Raw genomic sequence first — 15,660 nt, forward strand, 5'->3', positions numbered from 1 at the left:
ATTATTTAATGATAAAAGACAGAAAATACAAATTTAAAGGAAAATAAATGAGGGAAAATTTTTGTTGTGATGTGTATCGTTTCTCTTTCATATATCATATGCACAACGCTTGTATCGTGACATCTATAAATCCTTGGTATTTACTCCGATTTTTAACAGCTATGCCGCCAGAGAGTAATATATGTACATCGATCTCAGGCAACAGGGAAATGATGACGTCATAGTTTCACGACGTTACACTAGACAACGCATTGCTGAGCCACACATCATCTAACAAGACAAATATTATATCTAATAATTTAATTTACATATTTTTACATTTATCTGTCACTTTATGTATAAAACATTTCACTAATTCATTATTTCTATATTTAATCATACTTTTTGTCATTTTCTGGCCTCTTTCATTTTTATAACTTGTATCTATTCATCTTGAAACTACGCAAACTAATAAGTTAATCTGACGTTGATTTTACAATTTTGCTTTAGAAGTAAAGTATAAAATACGATTTGCAGAAAGGCAGACAATGCTACTAAGAACAGTGTCTCCTTAAACGGAGCTCATTGTGGAGTGTCTCAATGTTTAGGTTTAATTATGTTTCAAATAAAAGCACTGTTTTAATGACAATCTTGCTCTTTCACTAGTTTAGCTTCATGTTATTCATACAACTATGATTGTTCATGGCAAAATATTTCATTTTACTCGTGGTACTTTATAGTTTTAAGTTACATAAGTTTTAAAATGGCGAGTGTTGTTTCTGCAGACAGACAGTGTTATAGGCAGATTGCCTTACAAGATATATTGTACATGTCTTACAAAGATGGTTGTTATTATTAAGATTCTATATGTGTATTGTGTGACTAAGAGCAATTTGATTTCAAAAATTTCACTTCCAAAGGTTTGTTTACATTTTTCTATTGACCAAAGATGTTATCATTACTAAGGATAGTGTTATTTTTTCTATTATGCAGACAGTGTTACGTATGATTTTTAATACATTTGCTGTTTTGGTTTCATAAGTCAACAAGACAATTGTTATAACATACAACAGTTTTTTATTATCTATAATGTGAATGAAGCAGTTATTATAATTGATAATTTACTTTACATACTTTTATCATCCTGAAAGGATGCTTGTCTAATTCTCTATATAATTTAACACATAGTTACACTTTATAAATATATATTCACTTTTAACGCATGACCAGGTAGTTAAGGCACTCGACTCGTGATCTGAGAGTTGCGGTTCGAATTCCCGTCACACCAAACATGCTCGCCCTTTTCAGGCGTAAGGGCGTCATAATGTGACGGTCAATCCCACTATTCGTTTGTGAAAGAGGTTGGTGGTGATGATTAGCTGTTTTTCTTTTATTCTTACACTGCTAACTTAGGGACGGCTAGCGCAGATCGTCCTCGAGAAGCTTTGCACGAAATTCAAAACAAACCAAACCAAAACTATGACATCATCGTCTCCCCCCAATGCCCGAGGTCTACATATATGGTGTGCCATCTGGCAAAATGACTGGGAACAATTAAGATAACTGATATCCTACTGTGAAGACATCTGTGAGATCCAATACACCAATCCAATCATTTCTGCCTTCACGATAGAAGACAGGGTAATTTCTTTTTGCATACCTCAGGTTGATTTCCAGCAATTCTAATAATATTTTCTCTATCAAGTGTACACAGCAGTGCATTTCTAATTTGACTTGTAAAATCCTGACCTAGTGTTCCTTGAATAGTATTACAAGAAGTATCATTAAAACTTGGATCATTACACACTTTAAGTCTTTTTATTTTTTGTCCCAGAAACAGTAAAAGTATTAAATTGTCCCAACTTTTTATGTACTTTAATGTGAGTTTGATATGAACAATTTTCAGTATACACGCCTTCTAAAATCTTTACTTAAATAATCAAGTGAAAAAAACACACGTTTTCCCTCCTACTTTTCTATGTTTTCTTAACTTAATCTATCAGCGGGAAGCTGCAGAAATTAAGATTCAAAAATCTTCCCAGCCGTGAAATAGAAAATAAAGAATCCCGGTCACACCAAACATGCTAGCCCTTTCAGCCGTGGAGCGTTATAAATGTAACGGTCAATCCCACTATTCGTTGGTAAGAGTTGGCGGTGGGTGGTGATGACTAGCTGCCTTCCCTCTAGTCTTTCCCACTGCTAAATTAGGGACGGCTAGCACAGATAGCCCTCGAGTAGCTTTGTGCGAAATTCCAAAAACAAACAAACTCTGTTTTTTTTTTTTTTTTTATTTTCTAGGCCGATGTAGATTACTTCAACTTCAGGTGTTGTTTAAGTGGAAGTTTATCGTTGTTTCTAAGATAATTCTATTTAATTTAGGTCTGCTTTTTGTTTTTAATGTAAATTTTCCTGTATTTTAAAATCCATTATAATTTGTATTTTTAGATAGTTTTGCTAAGCTATGTGAGAGCTCAAATGTTTCATATAAATGATGAGGCATATTACGTATTATTTGGCATGGGAGTTTATTTCACTACTTGATTATGTTCTGAGTAACTTGCGAGTTCAAGCTAAAAGTTCAACCAATATATAGACTAAGTAATTCAATTATCGAATAAATTACTACATTATAAATTATTTAGAAATGATTTATCCGTAACTGTTATTGTTAATACTTAAGTTACTTTAGATGAAGTTTAATAATAATAATACAAGACCAGGTAATTTAAGCCTTGTTTCTTACAACATATATTGTATATACGAATACTAGTAATGCAAATAAAAATATTCAAAATTCAGTTTTAAATTAAAATGTAAGTGATGCTTTCAAATTGGATGTTGTTCCATGCTGGTACAGCGGTAAGTATACGGATTTACAAAGCTAAAATCAGCGGTTCGATTACCCTGGGTGGACTCTGCAGCTAGCCTGATGTGGCTTTGCCACAAGAAAACACACACAAATTAGAAGTTGCTTAAGGATTAAGTATCATTTATATAAGTTTAAACTTCATGACTATAGTATAATTAATGTAATAACTTTTTCAGACATAAGTTATAATCGTATCTTGCTTTATGACTTATAATTTTGGAAACTTTTGGGTAATACTAGTAAAAGTAATAGACTGAGATATAAATTATTAGCAGTTACTAATTATCTTAACATCTCAAAAACAAACTTCAAAGTAACCAGTCATGTTTGCTTATTAAAGCATCATATCTTGAAAGGTTGTAAATGTAAGCTCAGTAAATTATTACTTTACTGGTTCTCCTTATTTCTGAAATTGATATTGCTGGTTACTGTTATAATATATCAAATAATTCTAAGTTGATTGCATGGATTAATTAAAATGTAAGAACAAGCTATATTTTTATGTAATGTTAATTTAAAATGTCCAGTTAAAAGTAATATATATTACAGTTTAAATCTGTTTGTTGTTCTTCAACTTCAGCACTTTTCCAGATGTGAGATTCTTTGTTTTGAAATTTAACTGTGACTGAAATGATACAACACCAGTTATTGTAAGGTCTTATGGATGTAGTACCATCAATTTATTATAAACTAAAAGGAAAGTAACTTTTTTTTATATATTTAAAATTAGGGAAATGACTAGTAAAATAATAAAGATTTATTTAAAAACAACAGTGTTAACTTTCTGTATTGGAAAGGTTGATGTGTGTATCTGATGAATGTAAAACCTCTTTCAGTTCTTGTAGATTTAAGTTTATTTTATTTAAATTTGTAAAAACTGCCACATTTTTATAAGTTTCCATTTAATAGTTATTTAAATTAAATTGTACTTACAGAGCAAACAGGGCCATCATTTTCTTGTTGCAGGGAAGCACATTTTACAAATTTCTTTTAGTGTGGTCAGTCATCTACAAACAAAAGCAAATAACATGTAATATTTGTAATTTTAAGACTACGAAGTTTTTAACACATTTCTTTGAACTTGTTTTAAATAACTAAAACGTTTTTATGTAGAATACCCATAAAAAAATGGAGAATTTTTGAAAGAAAACCCAATGAACTATTGAACATAGAAGTAAAAGCCGTATGAATAGAAGGTGTCAACTATCATACCCCAAGTTACATACAGAAACATTTTTTTTTAAATATACAACCATTGTTTTCAAAAATGTACACTCCATCTAACTTAAACTCTCAATGTTCTAGCTTTGACCATTAAGATAGGCAAATTTTTCCATAGTCTGAACAACCTGTTAGAAAATTAACTACCATAGATTTAAGTAGTCTGACTTTTTTATGTTTTATATTTATAACTTTAGTCTCCGTGATTGTACAGTTTTGTGTTCTTGTGTTAAAATGTTATCTGGAGTTATGAATTCTAAACTTCTGCTTGTTTTTTTGAGTTTGTTATTTAACTTATTTTCCTGCTATAGCTGAATATTTTTTGTATTGAAAAATTAAAATATTTGAAGTGGTTCATTTGGCCATAATGTAGAAATTTGAGATTTTTATTATAAAATTTTTTAAACAAGACATGTTGAGATGTAAAAAAAGTAACAGTAAATCTCTTCTGGGACACTGGGAGTTTATTTTCAATAACTAAATAATTAGAATTTGTAATGGGACATTGGAAGCTCACTCTTCATGACTTCATTAAAGCTTGGAGTGGGACACTGTAAGCATATTTTTCATGACTAACTAATCATTGCTTGTAGTGAAATACTAGGATCTCACTCTCTATGGCTTTTACATGCTTGTTAGGTAATCATTGCATTGGGAATTTATAATCTTTCGAAATTTCGGTTTCAGACACTGTTTAATTATTTTATTGTTTTAAAAGTCTTTCTTACTCTAAATTTCTGTTGATGCACATTATTCACAATTGCTGTTTTTTTTGTTTTTTAAATAGGTTTTGAATCTCCATTTTAGTCTTTTTTAGTCATATATCTGCAAAATAGTTAGTGCTTGTAATATTTTAAAACTTGTACCTTTTGTGGGAGTTTGAATGTGAGAAAAATATTCTTTTTTTCTATATTAACAAAAAATTGACTAAAATTGTTGTCAAATTATAGCTTTTCTCATGTAATAAACAATTTGACTGAATGCTGGATTTAAATTACAATTAAGAATAATTATTTCTTTGCTGGATCTAATATATACTTTATTGCTGAATGTGCTTGGAAGCTTAGGATATAAAAACTTGTGGCATATATACAAATGTTTACTTACCTGTTGTACTACAAAGAAGAATAAACTTGGGTTATTACCATGAAGATCTTTGCACGTACCATAGGCATTGAACAAAGCTGCCACTCTTATGTGTATTAATGTGTATTGCATCACCCTATGAGAAAATCATTATTGGACTGTGTATCTCTATCAGTAAGGGGGTAACACATTCTTTATACACAGTAATCTCCATGTGCATTAGCATTTGTTCTTTTTCTTTAACTTTCAGTTAAACCTTATTATTTGTCTCTTCTTGTGTGTACTTGAGTACTTACACTGTAAACTCAATGTACTATGTGATAAAAAAAAAAAGTTATGGTTGTTGTTCTACTTTCTTCATCTAGGATCCAGTTTTTCAACCTGCTGTTTTTGTGGCTCTGAGTGAGCCTGTCTTACCTACTGATAATTGTGATCAATTGGCATCTTGTCTTTGCTTCTGGTTCTTCTCTCCTTAGTGAAAAACGTGTAACTTTATCTTTGTCCCATGCTACTTTGTTTACTCAGGTATGTGGCATTCTTTCATTTTCTGTGGCTGTTTTGAAGAGTCTTTAGCTACATTGCTGCATGAGCCTTATGTTGTTGTTTCTTCCTCATTGGATTGTCGTCTTCCATCTGCTACCATTCTTCAGACTTCAGTGCAACTATAACTGGAAAGCTTTTCTTTCATTATATATATTTTTCAGAAATTTGTCTCATGTTTTAAGCTGGATCCTTCTCTGTGGCAGGTGGTACCTGTCCAGATGTACTTCAATCACTTGGAATTGTACAGAAATCCACACTCTAAGGCCATGTTGACTTTCATACTTTTCAGGGTTATTAAATGCATACTGTTCTTTACTGTCACACATATTAAAGATGGGGTGTTCCACAAGATCACACATAAATCTGCCTGTTTCAGACTGTACTGACTTCCCAGACTACTTGGGTAAAGCAAACAGTTACTGCTCATTTCTACAATTTCTTTATTAAGTTGGTTTTGGTCTGCTTTTCAAAACTGGTATTCTTGTTAGCTATTGCACTGTATCTGGTGTTTACATTCATCTGGACTTTTCACCTCATTTTCTTTCTCTGTTTTTGCCAGTGGAGTAAGAGAGTCATTACTACATTCTACAGGGTGTTCGGAAAGTCACTGTGCAGTTTTGTAATCATATTTTATTCAGTCTATTTCAAGCCAGCAACTGATAGTGGTGTTTAGAAACAAAATAAGAAGGATCCAGGCCTGTATTGATGCCAACAGGGGTCACTTTCAACATTGTTTATAATTGTCATTCATATTTACCTCCTGTATTCTATATTAAACATGTCTGTTAATAAATATATAAGTGCACAGTTTTTTTCCAAACACCCTGTAGTTACAAGCTGCTGAGGTTATGGACTCTGGAGGTATCCTCCTGAATGAGAAAGATACAATGTAAGCAGTGATGACTCCATTCAAATGAGAGTAGAGCAGTGATTTTCTGTTGGAATAGTTGAGTGAAATCCTTCCAAAAGACTATCTCTGTACAGGCCTTTTCAGGGAAATGTTGGTTGTTAGTTCCCGGAGGCTGAGTTTTGGATTTAGAGCATAACCAATCACAATATGTTCTCACAAATGTGCAGTTGAGACTTCTCATTCTACCCACACATGAATGTTGGTTCCCAGAGATTGAGTTTTAGATTTGGAGCTGAACCAGTCAACATGATATATTCACAAGTGGTGTGTTTGCATACATGCAGTTCTCTTCTTTAGTTGGGGTCTATCATCCTACCCTCACATGGAAGTTGATACTCAGCAGTTGTGTTTTTATTGAGAGTTGAGCCAGTCAGTGTAAGTCCTGACAAGTGTTCAGGGGGTGCCTGCCTTACTCATTTTACCTCTGGTACACTGATCTGGTGTTTTTGGTCACTGTTAGTGTACTTGTTTGCTTTACCTCTTCCTCTTGCACTAGTCCTTGAAGTCTTTATGCCAAGGATGTTACTGCATTTGAGGTGGTCCTGTCTGTTTGGCTTGAGTAGTTTATATGTATTTTGATCTGCTCACTTGTGCCCTGTTCCTTGTTTGGTGGTGGGAATTTTTCACTCTCTTTGGCTGAATTCGAGGTGAAGATATTATGATCCTCTTTCCTACCCCCACACAAAAGTCACTTCCAAGCAGTTGAGTTTTGGTCTTCCATGAATAATCCTCTTATTAGAGGGTTCCTTCATAAGGGTGTCCTACAAATGTTTTCAAGGATGCTTCTTTCTCTCTTGTACTGGTCTTTTCACCCATTTATTGTGGGATTCTAGCTATGTATGCAAGAAGAAGCAAGGTACCTTAGCAGAAGTTATAATTTTCCTATACTGAATATAATTCCAACAAGTACTTACTTCAGTTCACACTTTTTACCCTTACTCCCCACTGTTACATAGTATTTGGATTTCTGCTTAAACATTTAGTGGTAAATGGGTAGAAGATCATAGAGAGAGTCTCATGAGTCTTGTGTATTTGGGGAGTATTTATTCCTGGAGGTATGTTGCATGATAATTGGCATATGAGAACCAGTTAAATCATGTGAATTGAGTGGTATGTGGGAGTGAAAGGCTTGTGGCATGCAGAAAATAATTTTGCAAAAAGAGAGCAGCACTGAATGAGAATAGGTATATATGTGAATGGAAGTAAGCGTTTATCAGAAATGTGTATTTTCCTTATGGAAAAATTTATAACTTTCTAAATTCATTGCATTTTCCTTAATTTTTATTTTATAATCTTAGCATGATTTGTATGCCCATATACATTGCTGCCTTCCTGTAGAACAGCTGTCCCCTTGACTTACATTGATGGAAACTGTGTTTCAATACCTGTGGTGAACAGAGCACAGATACCCCATTGTGTAGCTTTGTGCTTATTTACAAACAAACAACATATATTGCTTTGAAAAATGCTTAGTGGTTGTTAAATGTTTCCATTAGACTTTCAGAAGAAGCTTAAGAGTACTGAACTGTTTAATTCTGGATTCAGGATCTTTAATTATCAAGATCTCACAAAGAATGGTCATTTGTGGCTTTATCCTTTGGCTGTTGAAAGTTGTGGTGAAGGAAAGCTTCAGAGATTTTTGTATTTGAAAATTCACAAATTAGGCATATTAATACGCTTTTTTGAGGTGAAATACATAGTGATACCAGATTTAGTTTACCTACTAGGTGCAGAAACCCAGTATTTTATGGGGGGGAATTGATAGTGTCTATTGTTCAAGTATTGAAAAATGATCTCGTAGTATAAACATAAATGATAATGTTTTTAATCAATGGAACCTTCTACTTTTAAAAAAATAAACAGTAAGACCCTTGATTACTAAGTTGGACTGTAATAACTTTTCTATAACATAACACACAGACATTTGGAAAGGTTTAAAGGAGGGATGCGAAGATGATATCTGAATTGTAAGATGTTGTATTAAAATATTTGAAATGGAATTTTTTCTCATGAAGAAAGAAGAGTTAGAGGGTATCTGATTGAGGTATTTAAGGTTATTAAGAAGAAATATTAATATACAAGTGTTTTTTTTAATGTAACAATGAGAATGATAAGGAGGTGAAAATATAAATTCATAGAAGTATGCTTTTATCAAATCTTTTAAATCAATATGTTTGTGTCTTGATAAAACTATTATGTGTCTATAAAATTGTGGGTGTTCATATCAAACACATTATCTACTTCTAATTAACTTTAAAACTTAGTTTTTTTTTGAGAATTTATGTTACTGGAATGACATGAAGGAAAAGAGCTTGCAGAATTTAAAACAAAACATTTGTTAATACAGTATTAAATCATACACAAATAGATAAAAATAAAGAAGCAATGGTTTTGAGCAATTTTTTTTTCTTCTCTGCATTAGCTAAAATTAAAAATGAATAACTACCATCATTCTGTTACTGGATCCAATGACATTCAATATTCTAACTTTGACCTTGGTGGAAAGCTTGTCATTAAAGCACAACTTGGTGACGACATCCGCCGGATTTTCATCCATAATGAGGATATTACTTATGATGAACTTATCCTGATGATGCAGAGAGTCTTTAGTGGGAAATTATCCAGTAATGATGAAGTGACACTAAAATATAAAGATGAAGGTAAAAATGTAACTACTGCATTATCAGATTCTTCTTTTAAAACTTGTTAAGTTTTGTTTCAGAATTTGTTAGCACCAGGTTCTATTTACACCTATATAACTTTGTAATTATATATATATCAATTTTTATGTATATTTAAGTTTTTTTAGCATATATTAGTCTTTTATCAGTATTTGTTCATATCTTTTATCAGAATCATTTCTTGTAAATATATCAATTGCTCTGTGTGTGTTTATAACTTTGTAATTATAAATAAGTCCTTTTTTATTTCACTTTATCAGTTTGTGTGTGTGTGTGTGTATATATAATGCGCACGCACATGTATTATCTATTGTGTATGTTAGCCTTATCAATGTTTATTAATCATCACTGACCTGTATTTTGATATAAATATATAAAAACTTTTATTTGTGGGTTTAGATGTGAAACACATAATTGGTTTTTGCTAATTATGGGGTTCAGAGTTTTTCATTAGATAATATTAAGTTACTTGGAATATTCACACCTGAGAGTTTTTTTACCAAAACTTAGCTTTCCACCATTTATAAAGCTAATTCTTGTAGGTCTTTCTTCATTGTATGGAATATCTTGTTAAATTGAATAGTATTTTCACTTTATAAATGTTTGTTATTTAGAATGGACTAGAATTATTTTCTTCCATAGTTATATACTTCAGAAGTTTACTTACAGATTAGGCCTTGTAATTAATTTAAATATGTTCATAACTATTTTTAGAACTAAAATTGAATTCAATGTTCTAATATTGATTTGCACAATCAAAACAAAATCTTTCTATATAACTTCTCAATGAGTATCAATTTTCTGTGAAAACTAGTCGTATCTGTCTCATATTACAAAAGACCTGTGCTTCCATTACATTATTAATCCTATCAAGACAGGTCTTCCTATGATCATGGGTCGAAGGCCATGTTGTATCTTTTGTTAACTTTCATTCAGTATTTAATTGAATGACTATTTTATGGATTTGCATATATAAATTTGGTATAAAATTGTAGATTATGTTTCAAATTAATTAGTTAAAAAATAAATATTACAAAGACACATATAAACATTAATTTTTTTGTGTTACATGGTATGTTGAATGTAGAACTGGTTCATATTAAATGTTTGTGATGTCAAATTATAAAATCTGTAGTTTCGTAGGAATTAGGAATTCAAATGATCTATATTGACAAGTTGAATTACAAAATAATAATCACTGTATTTTCTGTGTGCTGAGATATTGCTTGAGTGCTGGATTAAACACTGGTCCCAACCACCTCTTTCCATTTTTGAAAATACACAAACTTATATATATAACCTAAGTATATATATACTTGTATATACAAAGTTACTTTCTATGATTTGAATTGAAAGCTTAGAATGTCCTCATAGTAGTTTTAGTAAGTTATTTTCAACTATATTGTTGTAATCTTGTTTTTTAAAGCAAGATTTCAAGAGGATAGGTAGTTTTTAGTCTGCTTAAAATTTTATATTTTTGTAGACTCAAATACAGCTAAGTTACCAGCTTGATAAATTATAGTGAAATTCTGTGGTATCAGTATAGTTACTTTTGGTTTTTGTTTGTTTCTAGTGTATATATAAAACCTAAAAAAAATTTTGTTTCACATCCTTTACATGCAAAACTTTATTTCACTATTTGTTTTCTTCTTGTCTTCTCCACCATCATTCAAATAATTTTTCTTGGGTATTTCCAGTCAGTCGTTTTTCATAATTTACAGTGTTAAAATCAGGAGTTTCACTCCCCATCAGCTTATGGAATGAGTTTCTACAAACAGTAGAAAATGTCAGCATCTTACAAGAATGTCAAAAAAAATGGATGATTTCCTGAAAATTCGAGTTGGTTTACATATTTTACTTTTTCTCAGGGGTGGGTGTCTACACACTGTCATGAAGAGTGAAATGGCCCCTTGTTCTCCATAATATTATTATTATTAAAATATGCAGAGAAATATCTAAGAAAAAAAACAAGCTAACTGATTTTGGAAAAGTAAGATAATTTTTTCTTTTCACTAGATGGAGACCTTGTCACCATTTTCGATAGCTCTGATTTATCATATGCCATTCAATGCAGTAGAATATTGAAATTAACAATTTCAGGTAAGAAAATATTTTGAAAATATGAATTAATTTAAAATATTGTTTTTGAGTTTTTCTTTTCATGGTAGTTACATAAATGTGATTATTATGTGTCATGTATGTTTTGTTTGAAGTTTTTTTGTTTCAGAAGTATTTTGAAGTTGGATAAGGATGCTTAATATAAACAAAATTATTTATAAAAGAAATGGACACATAAACATTTTGGAATTCTACAGATTCCATCTTCAGTATTTAAAGCAAAGTAAAAGAATTACATTATTTCTGAGTAAATAACTAAAATACATTGCTGCAATAACAATAATTTAATCAAATTTAAAACACATACAAAGTGAAGGAGTAACAAACACATGCTGTACATAATAAAACATGGGCAATTTAAAAGAAGACAGTATGTTATTGAGTGTTGGTCTTGCAGAGAATATTGAAATTTGAGAAGCCAAGTTTGTGCCCTGTTTTTTCACTATGTAGGTGTACAGAGGAAGTACAGATTTACTTTTTTGAGTTTTCATGAAAATCCCCATATCGTCACCTTTGTCTCCTTCTGTGATGAATAAATGATGTTTAGTATCTTTAGTTATTGTTTTTTTTAATGTGAAATTTTACTTTCTTCCAAACACATTGATTACTAAAGTGTTTAAAATTGCTTTTAACCTTTCAACTGCTACATTAGTATGTTGTGTGTGACATAAAAATAAAAAGTTAACTTGTTACATTGTAAATGATTAAAATCATACACCATACACAACTATTTATTGATGTGAAACATACAAACAGTATTTCAAATGTAATTAATTTTATTCAAAACTGTTGGAGTTGGTGGTACTCAGCAGAATATGGAACAATACATAAAGTAACATTGCATGCACGTGCCCACACGCGTATCTGGACTCTCTGTGCTTTTCTGGTCTTCTTGAACTATTAGTGCAGATGTGATAGTGCTTTTTGTGGTGCTGTTTTGAAGCTGTTGGTGGAACTAAGAATTGAAATTGCTCTCTGGTGAAGTTCAGAGACTTTTCTATTCCTGTAGAATTAGATGATCTTTTCTTTGTAATGAAGTTTGTCTGTTGTGTTTTGTTAGTAACTTCATAAGTTTTAGTTCGAAGGCCTGCAATAGTGTGTGCTCAATTTGAGTCATCAGGTACTGACTTTTTTATTTAACAAACATATGTCAATATAATGAAAAAAAACTTCTTATACCATTCACTACCTTTCAAAGGCAAGGAATTGAACTCAGCATCATATGACCTATCTTCTGCTATCAGGATCATATTATATTCATACACATTTTGGTTTCTTTTATTTTCTCACCATTGTGATCATTGTTCTTTCCAGTTTAAACTGTTTTATTGATATTAAGTGTAATCAGCATATAAATGTTTCATTTAACTTTCCAATTCAGTTCCATTATTGAATCACTATGCTCAGTTTGAACTCACTTTTGTTTTTTAATTTAGGACTTAGGACTGGTAATTCTTTTCTTTGTTACAGTACCACAACAGTTTCTCTTGTTTTTATGTAATCACCTAAATAATAAAGGGCTTGTGTACCAACTTTCAACATATAAATAGTGACCTTTGTAGTGATAAGGCTCCAGGAACATTACTATACTTCCAAAAAAAATTGCAATGTTTCTTGGAAAACTAGATTGTTTGAACAACAAGTATCAACTATAAAGTTCAACACACAAACCAGTTACTTCATCACACAAACAAAATGTGTACCAAATCAGTTTCATTTGAAAGGAATATACTGTTTGAACCCTAACTATCCCTTAAACAAAACCAAACTCTTAACAAAGCATACATTTTCAAATGGATACATTACTTTTTGAGAGCAATGTTTATCATGAATTATTCCACTCATTCTCTTGTGAAAATTATCATTCACTTTCTATTTTAAGTTATCACAGAAGTCTATTAAATAAAGCATCCCTGGACATAGTATGGTGAGAAAATTGGCATTTACTATTAAACAAAGCATCCCTGGACATAGTATGGTGAGAAAATTGGCATTTACTATTAAACAAAGCATCCCTGGACATAGTATGGTGAGAAAATTGGCATTTACTATTAAACAAAGCATCCCTGGACATAGTATGGTGAGAAAATTGGCATTTACTATTAAACAAAGCATCCCTGGACATAGTATGGTGAGAAAATTGGCATTTACTACTAAACAAAGCATCCCTGGACATAGTATGGTGAGAAAATTGGCATTTACTACTAAACAAAGCATCCCTGGACATAGTATGGTGAGAAAATTGGCATTTACTACTAAACAAAGCATCCCTGGACATAGTATGGTGAGAAAATTGGTATTTACTACTAAACAAAGCATCCCTGGACATAGTATGGTGAGAAAATTGGCATTTACTATTAAACAAAGCATCCCTGGACACAGTATGGTGAGAAAATTGGCATTTACTATTAAACAAAGCATCCCTGGACATAGTATGGTGAGAAAATTGGCATTTACTATTAAACAAAGCATCCCTGGACATAGTATGGTGAGAAAATTACAACAATTCATCGTGCAACAACTACTACTTCAGATTTTTGTTTAATCCATCAACATGCATAATATTAGGAAAACTTATATTTCAGCATCAGTTCTGTCATTCCAATGTTGTAAGTGTGGGTGTTCACTTATTCCTATTGTTTTTATTACATATTTATAGTATCTGTTTGTCTTCTTTGTTATAGTTAATACAAATGTGAGACAGAAGTGTTCAAACACTTCACATGATATTGCCTTTTCTCAGACTTCTTACCTTGCAGTTTGGAGTTTGAGTTGTAAAACGTGCAATTTTATAAGAATGTTACCTTCTTTTTTTCATAAAAACATATTTTTTGTTTATATTTAGAGCCTTGGACTGAGTCACTGTTTTTGATGTTTACACAACAGGCATTGGCCTTGTTGACATTACAATATTCTATGCAGAGATTTTTAATTTCACATTCACTTTTACTGTTGTCTGTGTATTCTTTCTCTATTTCAAATTGTTGTTATTCCTCTAAATCAATTACAAAAATTACAAGTAATTCAGAAATTTTGTTTTTCTTAAGAGTACAATCTTTCTGTTATGAGATTCTGTGATTGGGTGTGTTATACTTCACACTGGAATAGCACAGACATACAACAATGTAGGTACTTGGAATAAAGCAGAAGAAAGAAAACACTTTGCTAGTCTAAAGGAGCAATGATAGATGTCAGCAGTGAACAGCTTCTCTTTGGCTCTATTGAGTTTACTTGGTAGGAGACTTGATCAACAGAAAACCCAAATTGAGTGTATTTAATCAGAGCATTACAGTAAGTTATAAGAGAATCAAGTATATCCAGTTGGGTTTAGTATGTTAGGTGAAAATGTGTATCAACTGAATAATGATTATCTTAAACTACAAAAGCTAAAATAGGAGACACCAAAACTACACTGGTGATAACTTTATAAAACACAGTGCAACTTCACAATCACTCAACATTAGTGACACTAAAATTTCCATAATAACATAATCAACCATGAGCACAGTCGCAGGCCTTGAAAGATCTTTATGAAATATCATATACCGTATTTGCTGGTAAATAAGACAATACTTTTTTACTCTTAAAATAATAACTGATTTAACTCCTCATCTGATACAAAAGTTCAAAGTTAAGAGTTCTGATAAGAACTATCTGGTTAATAAAGTATTTTAACCAAAACAATTTTTGAATAAATGTATTGACATCATACCACCCACCACATTACAATAATATGTTTGTTATTGTTTTATTTCTCTCAGTTCTTTGTGACTGAAAGTTGTTTATCTAACATTATAGTTAAATTAATCAAAACATTTTTTATTTGAAACATATTTGTCATCTTTATACTAAAATACTGCTAATATTACATCAAAATGCTAATGTCTATAAGGTGATAATTTTGTATCTTAATATTTAGTATTTTTTTGTAATAAAAGAGTGGTTTAATACGTGTTTGTGACTTAAGATATGTTGCATTGAGTTGTCAATAGCATTTGAAGAACATAAACATCAAACATGGTTGTATTGATTATTTTAGAGTGCAGGTCAGCACAGTTTAAAAATAACTTCTAAGAATTTCTTTACAAAAGTAACATACTAGACTTTTCTGATGACAGAGGTTGTACTATACACCAAACACCAGAGAAATACACTTAATTTGCATTAAAAGTCCAAGATCTTATTTTAGATGGAATCTTTGTAAACACCAGCAAATATGGCAAAACTAGGTGAAGAACGCCAAAGATTGTAAG

At 31.2% G+C, this 15,660-nt stretch overlaps 2 protein-coding genes across 10 annotated transcripts in view; both read left to right on the plus strand.

Moving 5' to 3' along the window:
• The window catches only part of RpL24 (ribosomal protein L24), a 399,722-nt gene that overhangs the window by 35,657 nt on the left and 348,405 nt on the right, over positions 1 to 15,660 (plus strand). The gene's annotated exons all lie outside the window — the stretch shown is intronic.
• The window catches only part of LOC143240871 (protein TFG-like), a 30,454-nt gene continuing 17,075 nt past the window's right edge, over positions 2,282 to 15,660 (plus strand). For 2 of the 9 annotated variants that reach the window (XM_076484079.1, XM_076484085.1), the window contains exons 1-4: positions 2,441 to 2,577; positions 3,784 to 3,867; positions 9,031 to 9,268; positions 11,306 to 11,389. In XM_076484079.1, the coding sequence (XP_076340194.1) occupies positions 9,043 to 9,268; positions 11,306 to 11,389 (310 nt within the window). In that variant the 5' untranslated portion in view covers positions 2,441 to 2,577; positions 3,784 to 3,867; positions 9,031 to 9,042. The other 7 variants (XM_076484078.1, XM_076484084.1, XM_076484076.1 and 4 more) reach the window with 5 other exon arrangements.

Source organism: Tachypleus tridentatus, chromosome 13 (assembly GCF_004210375.1).
Source record: "Tachypleus tridentatus isolate NWPU-2018 chromosome 13, ASM421037v1, whole genome shotgun sequence".
Taxonomy (NCBI): domain Eukaryota; kingdom Metazoa; phylum Arthropoda; class Merostomata; order Xiphosura; family Limulidae; genus Tachypleus; species Tachypleus tridentatus.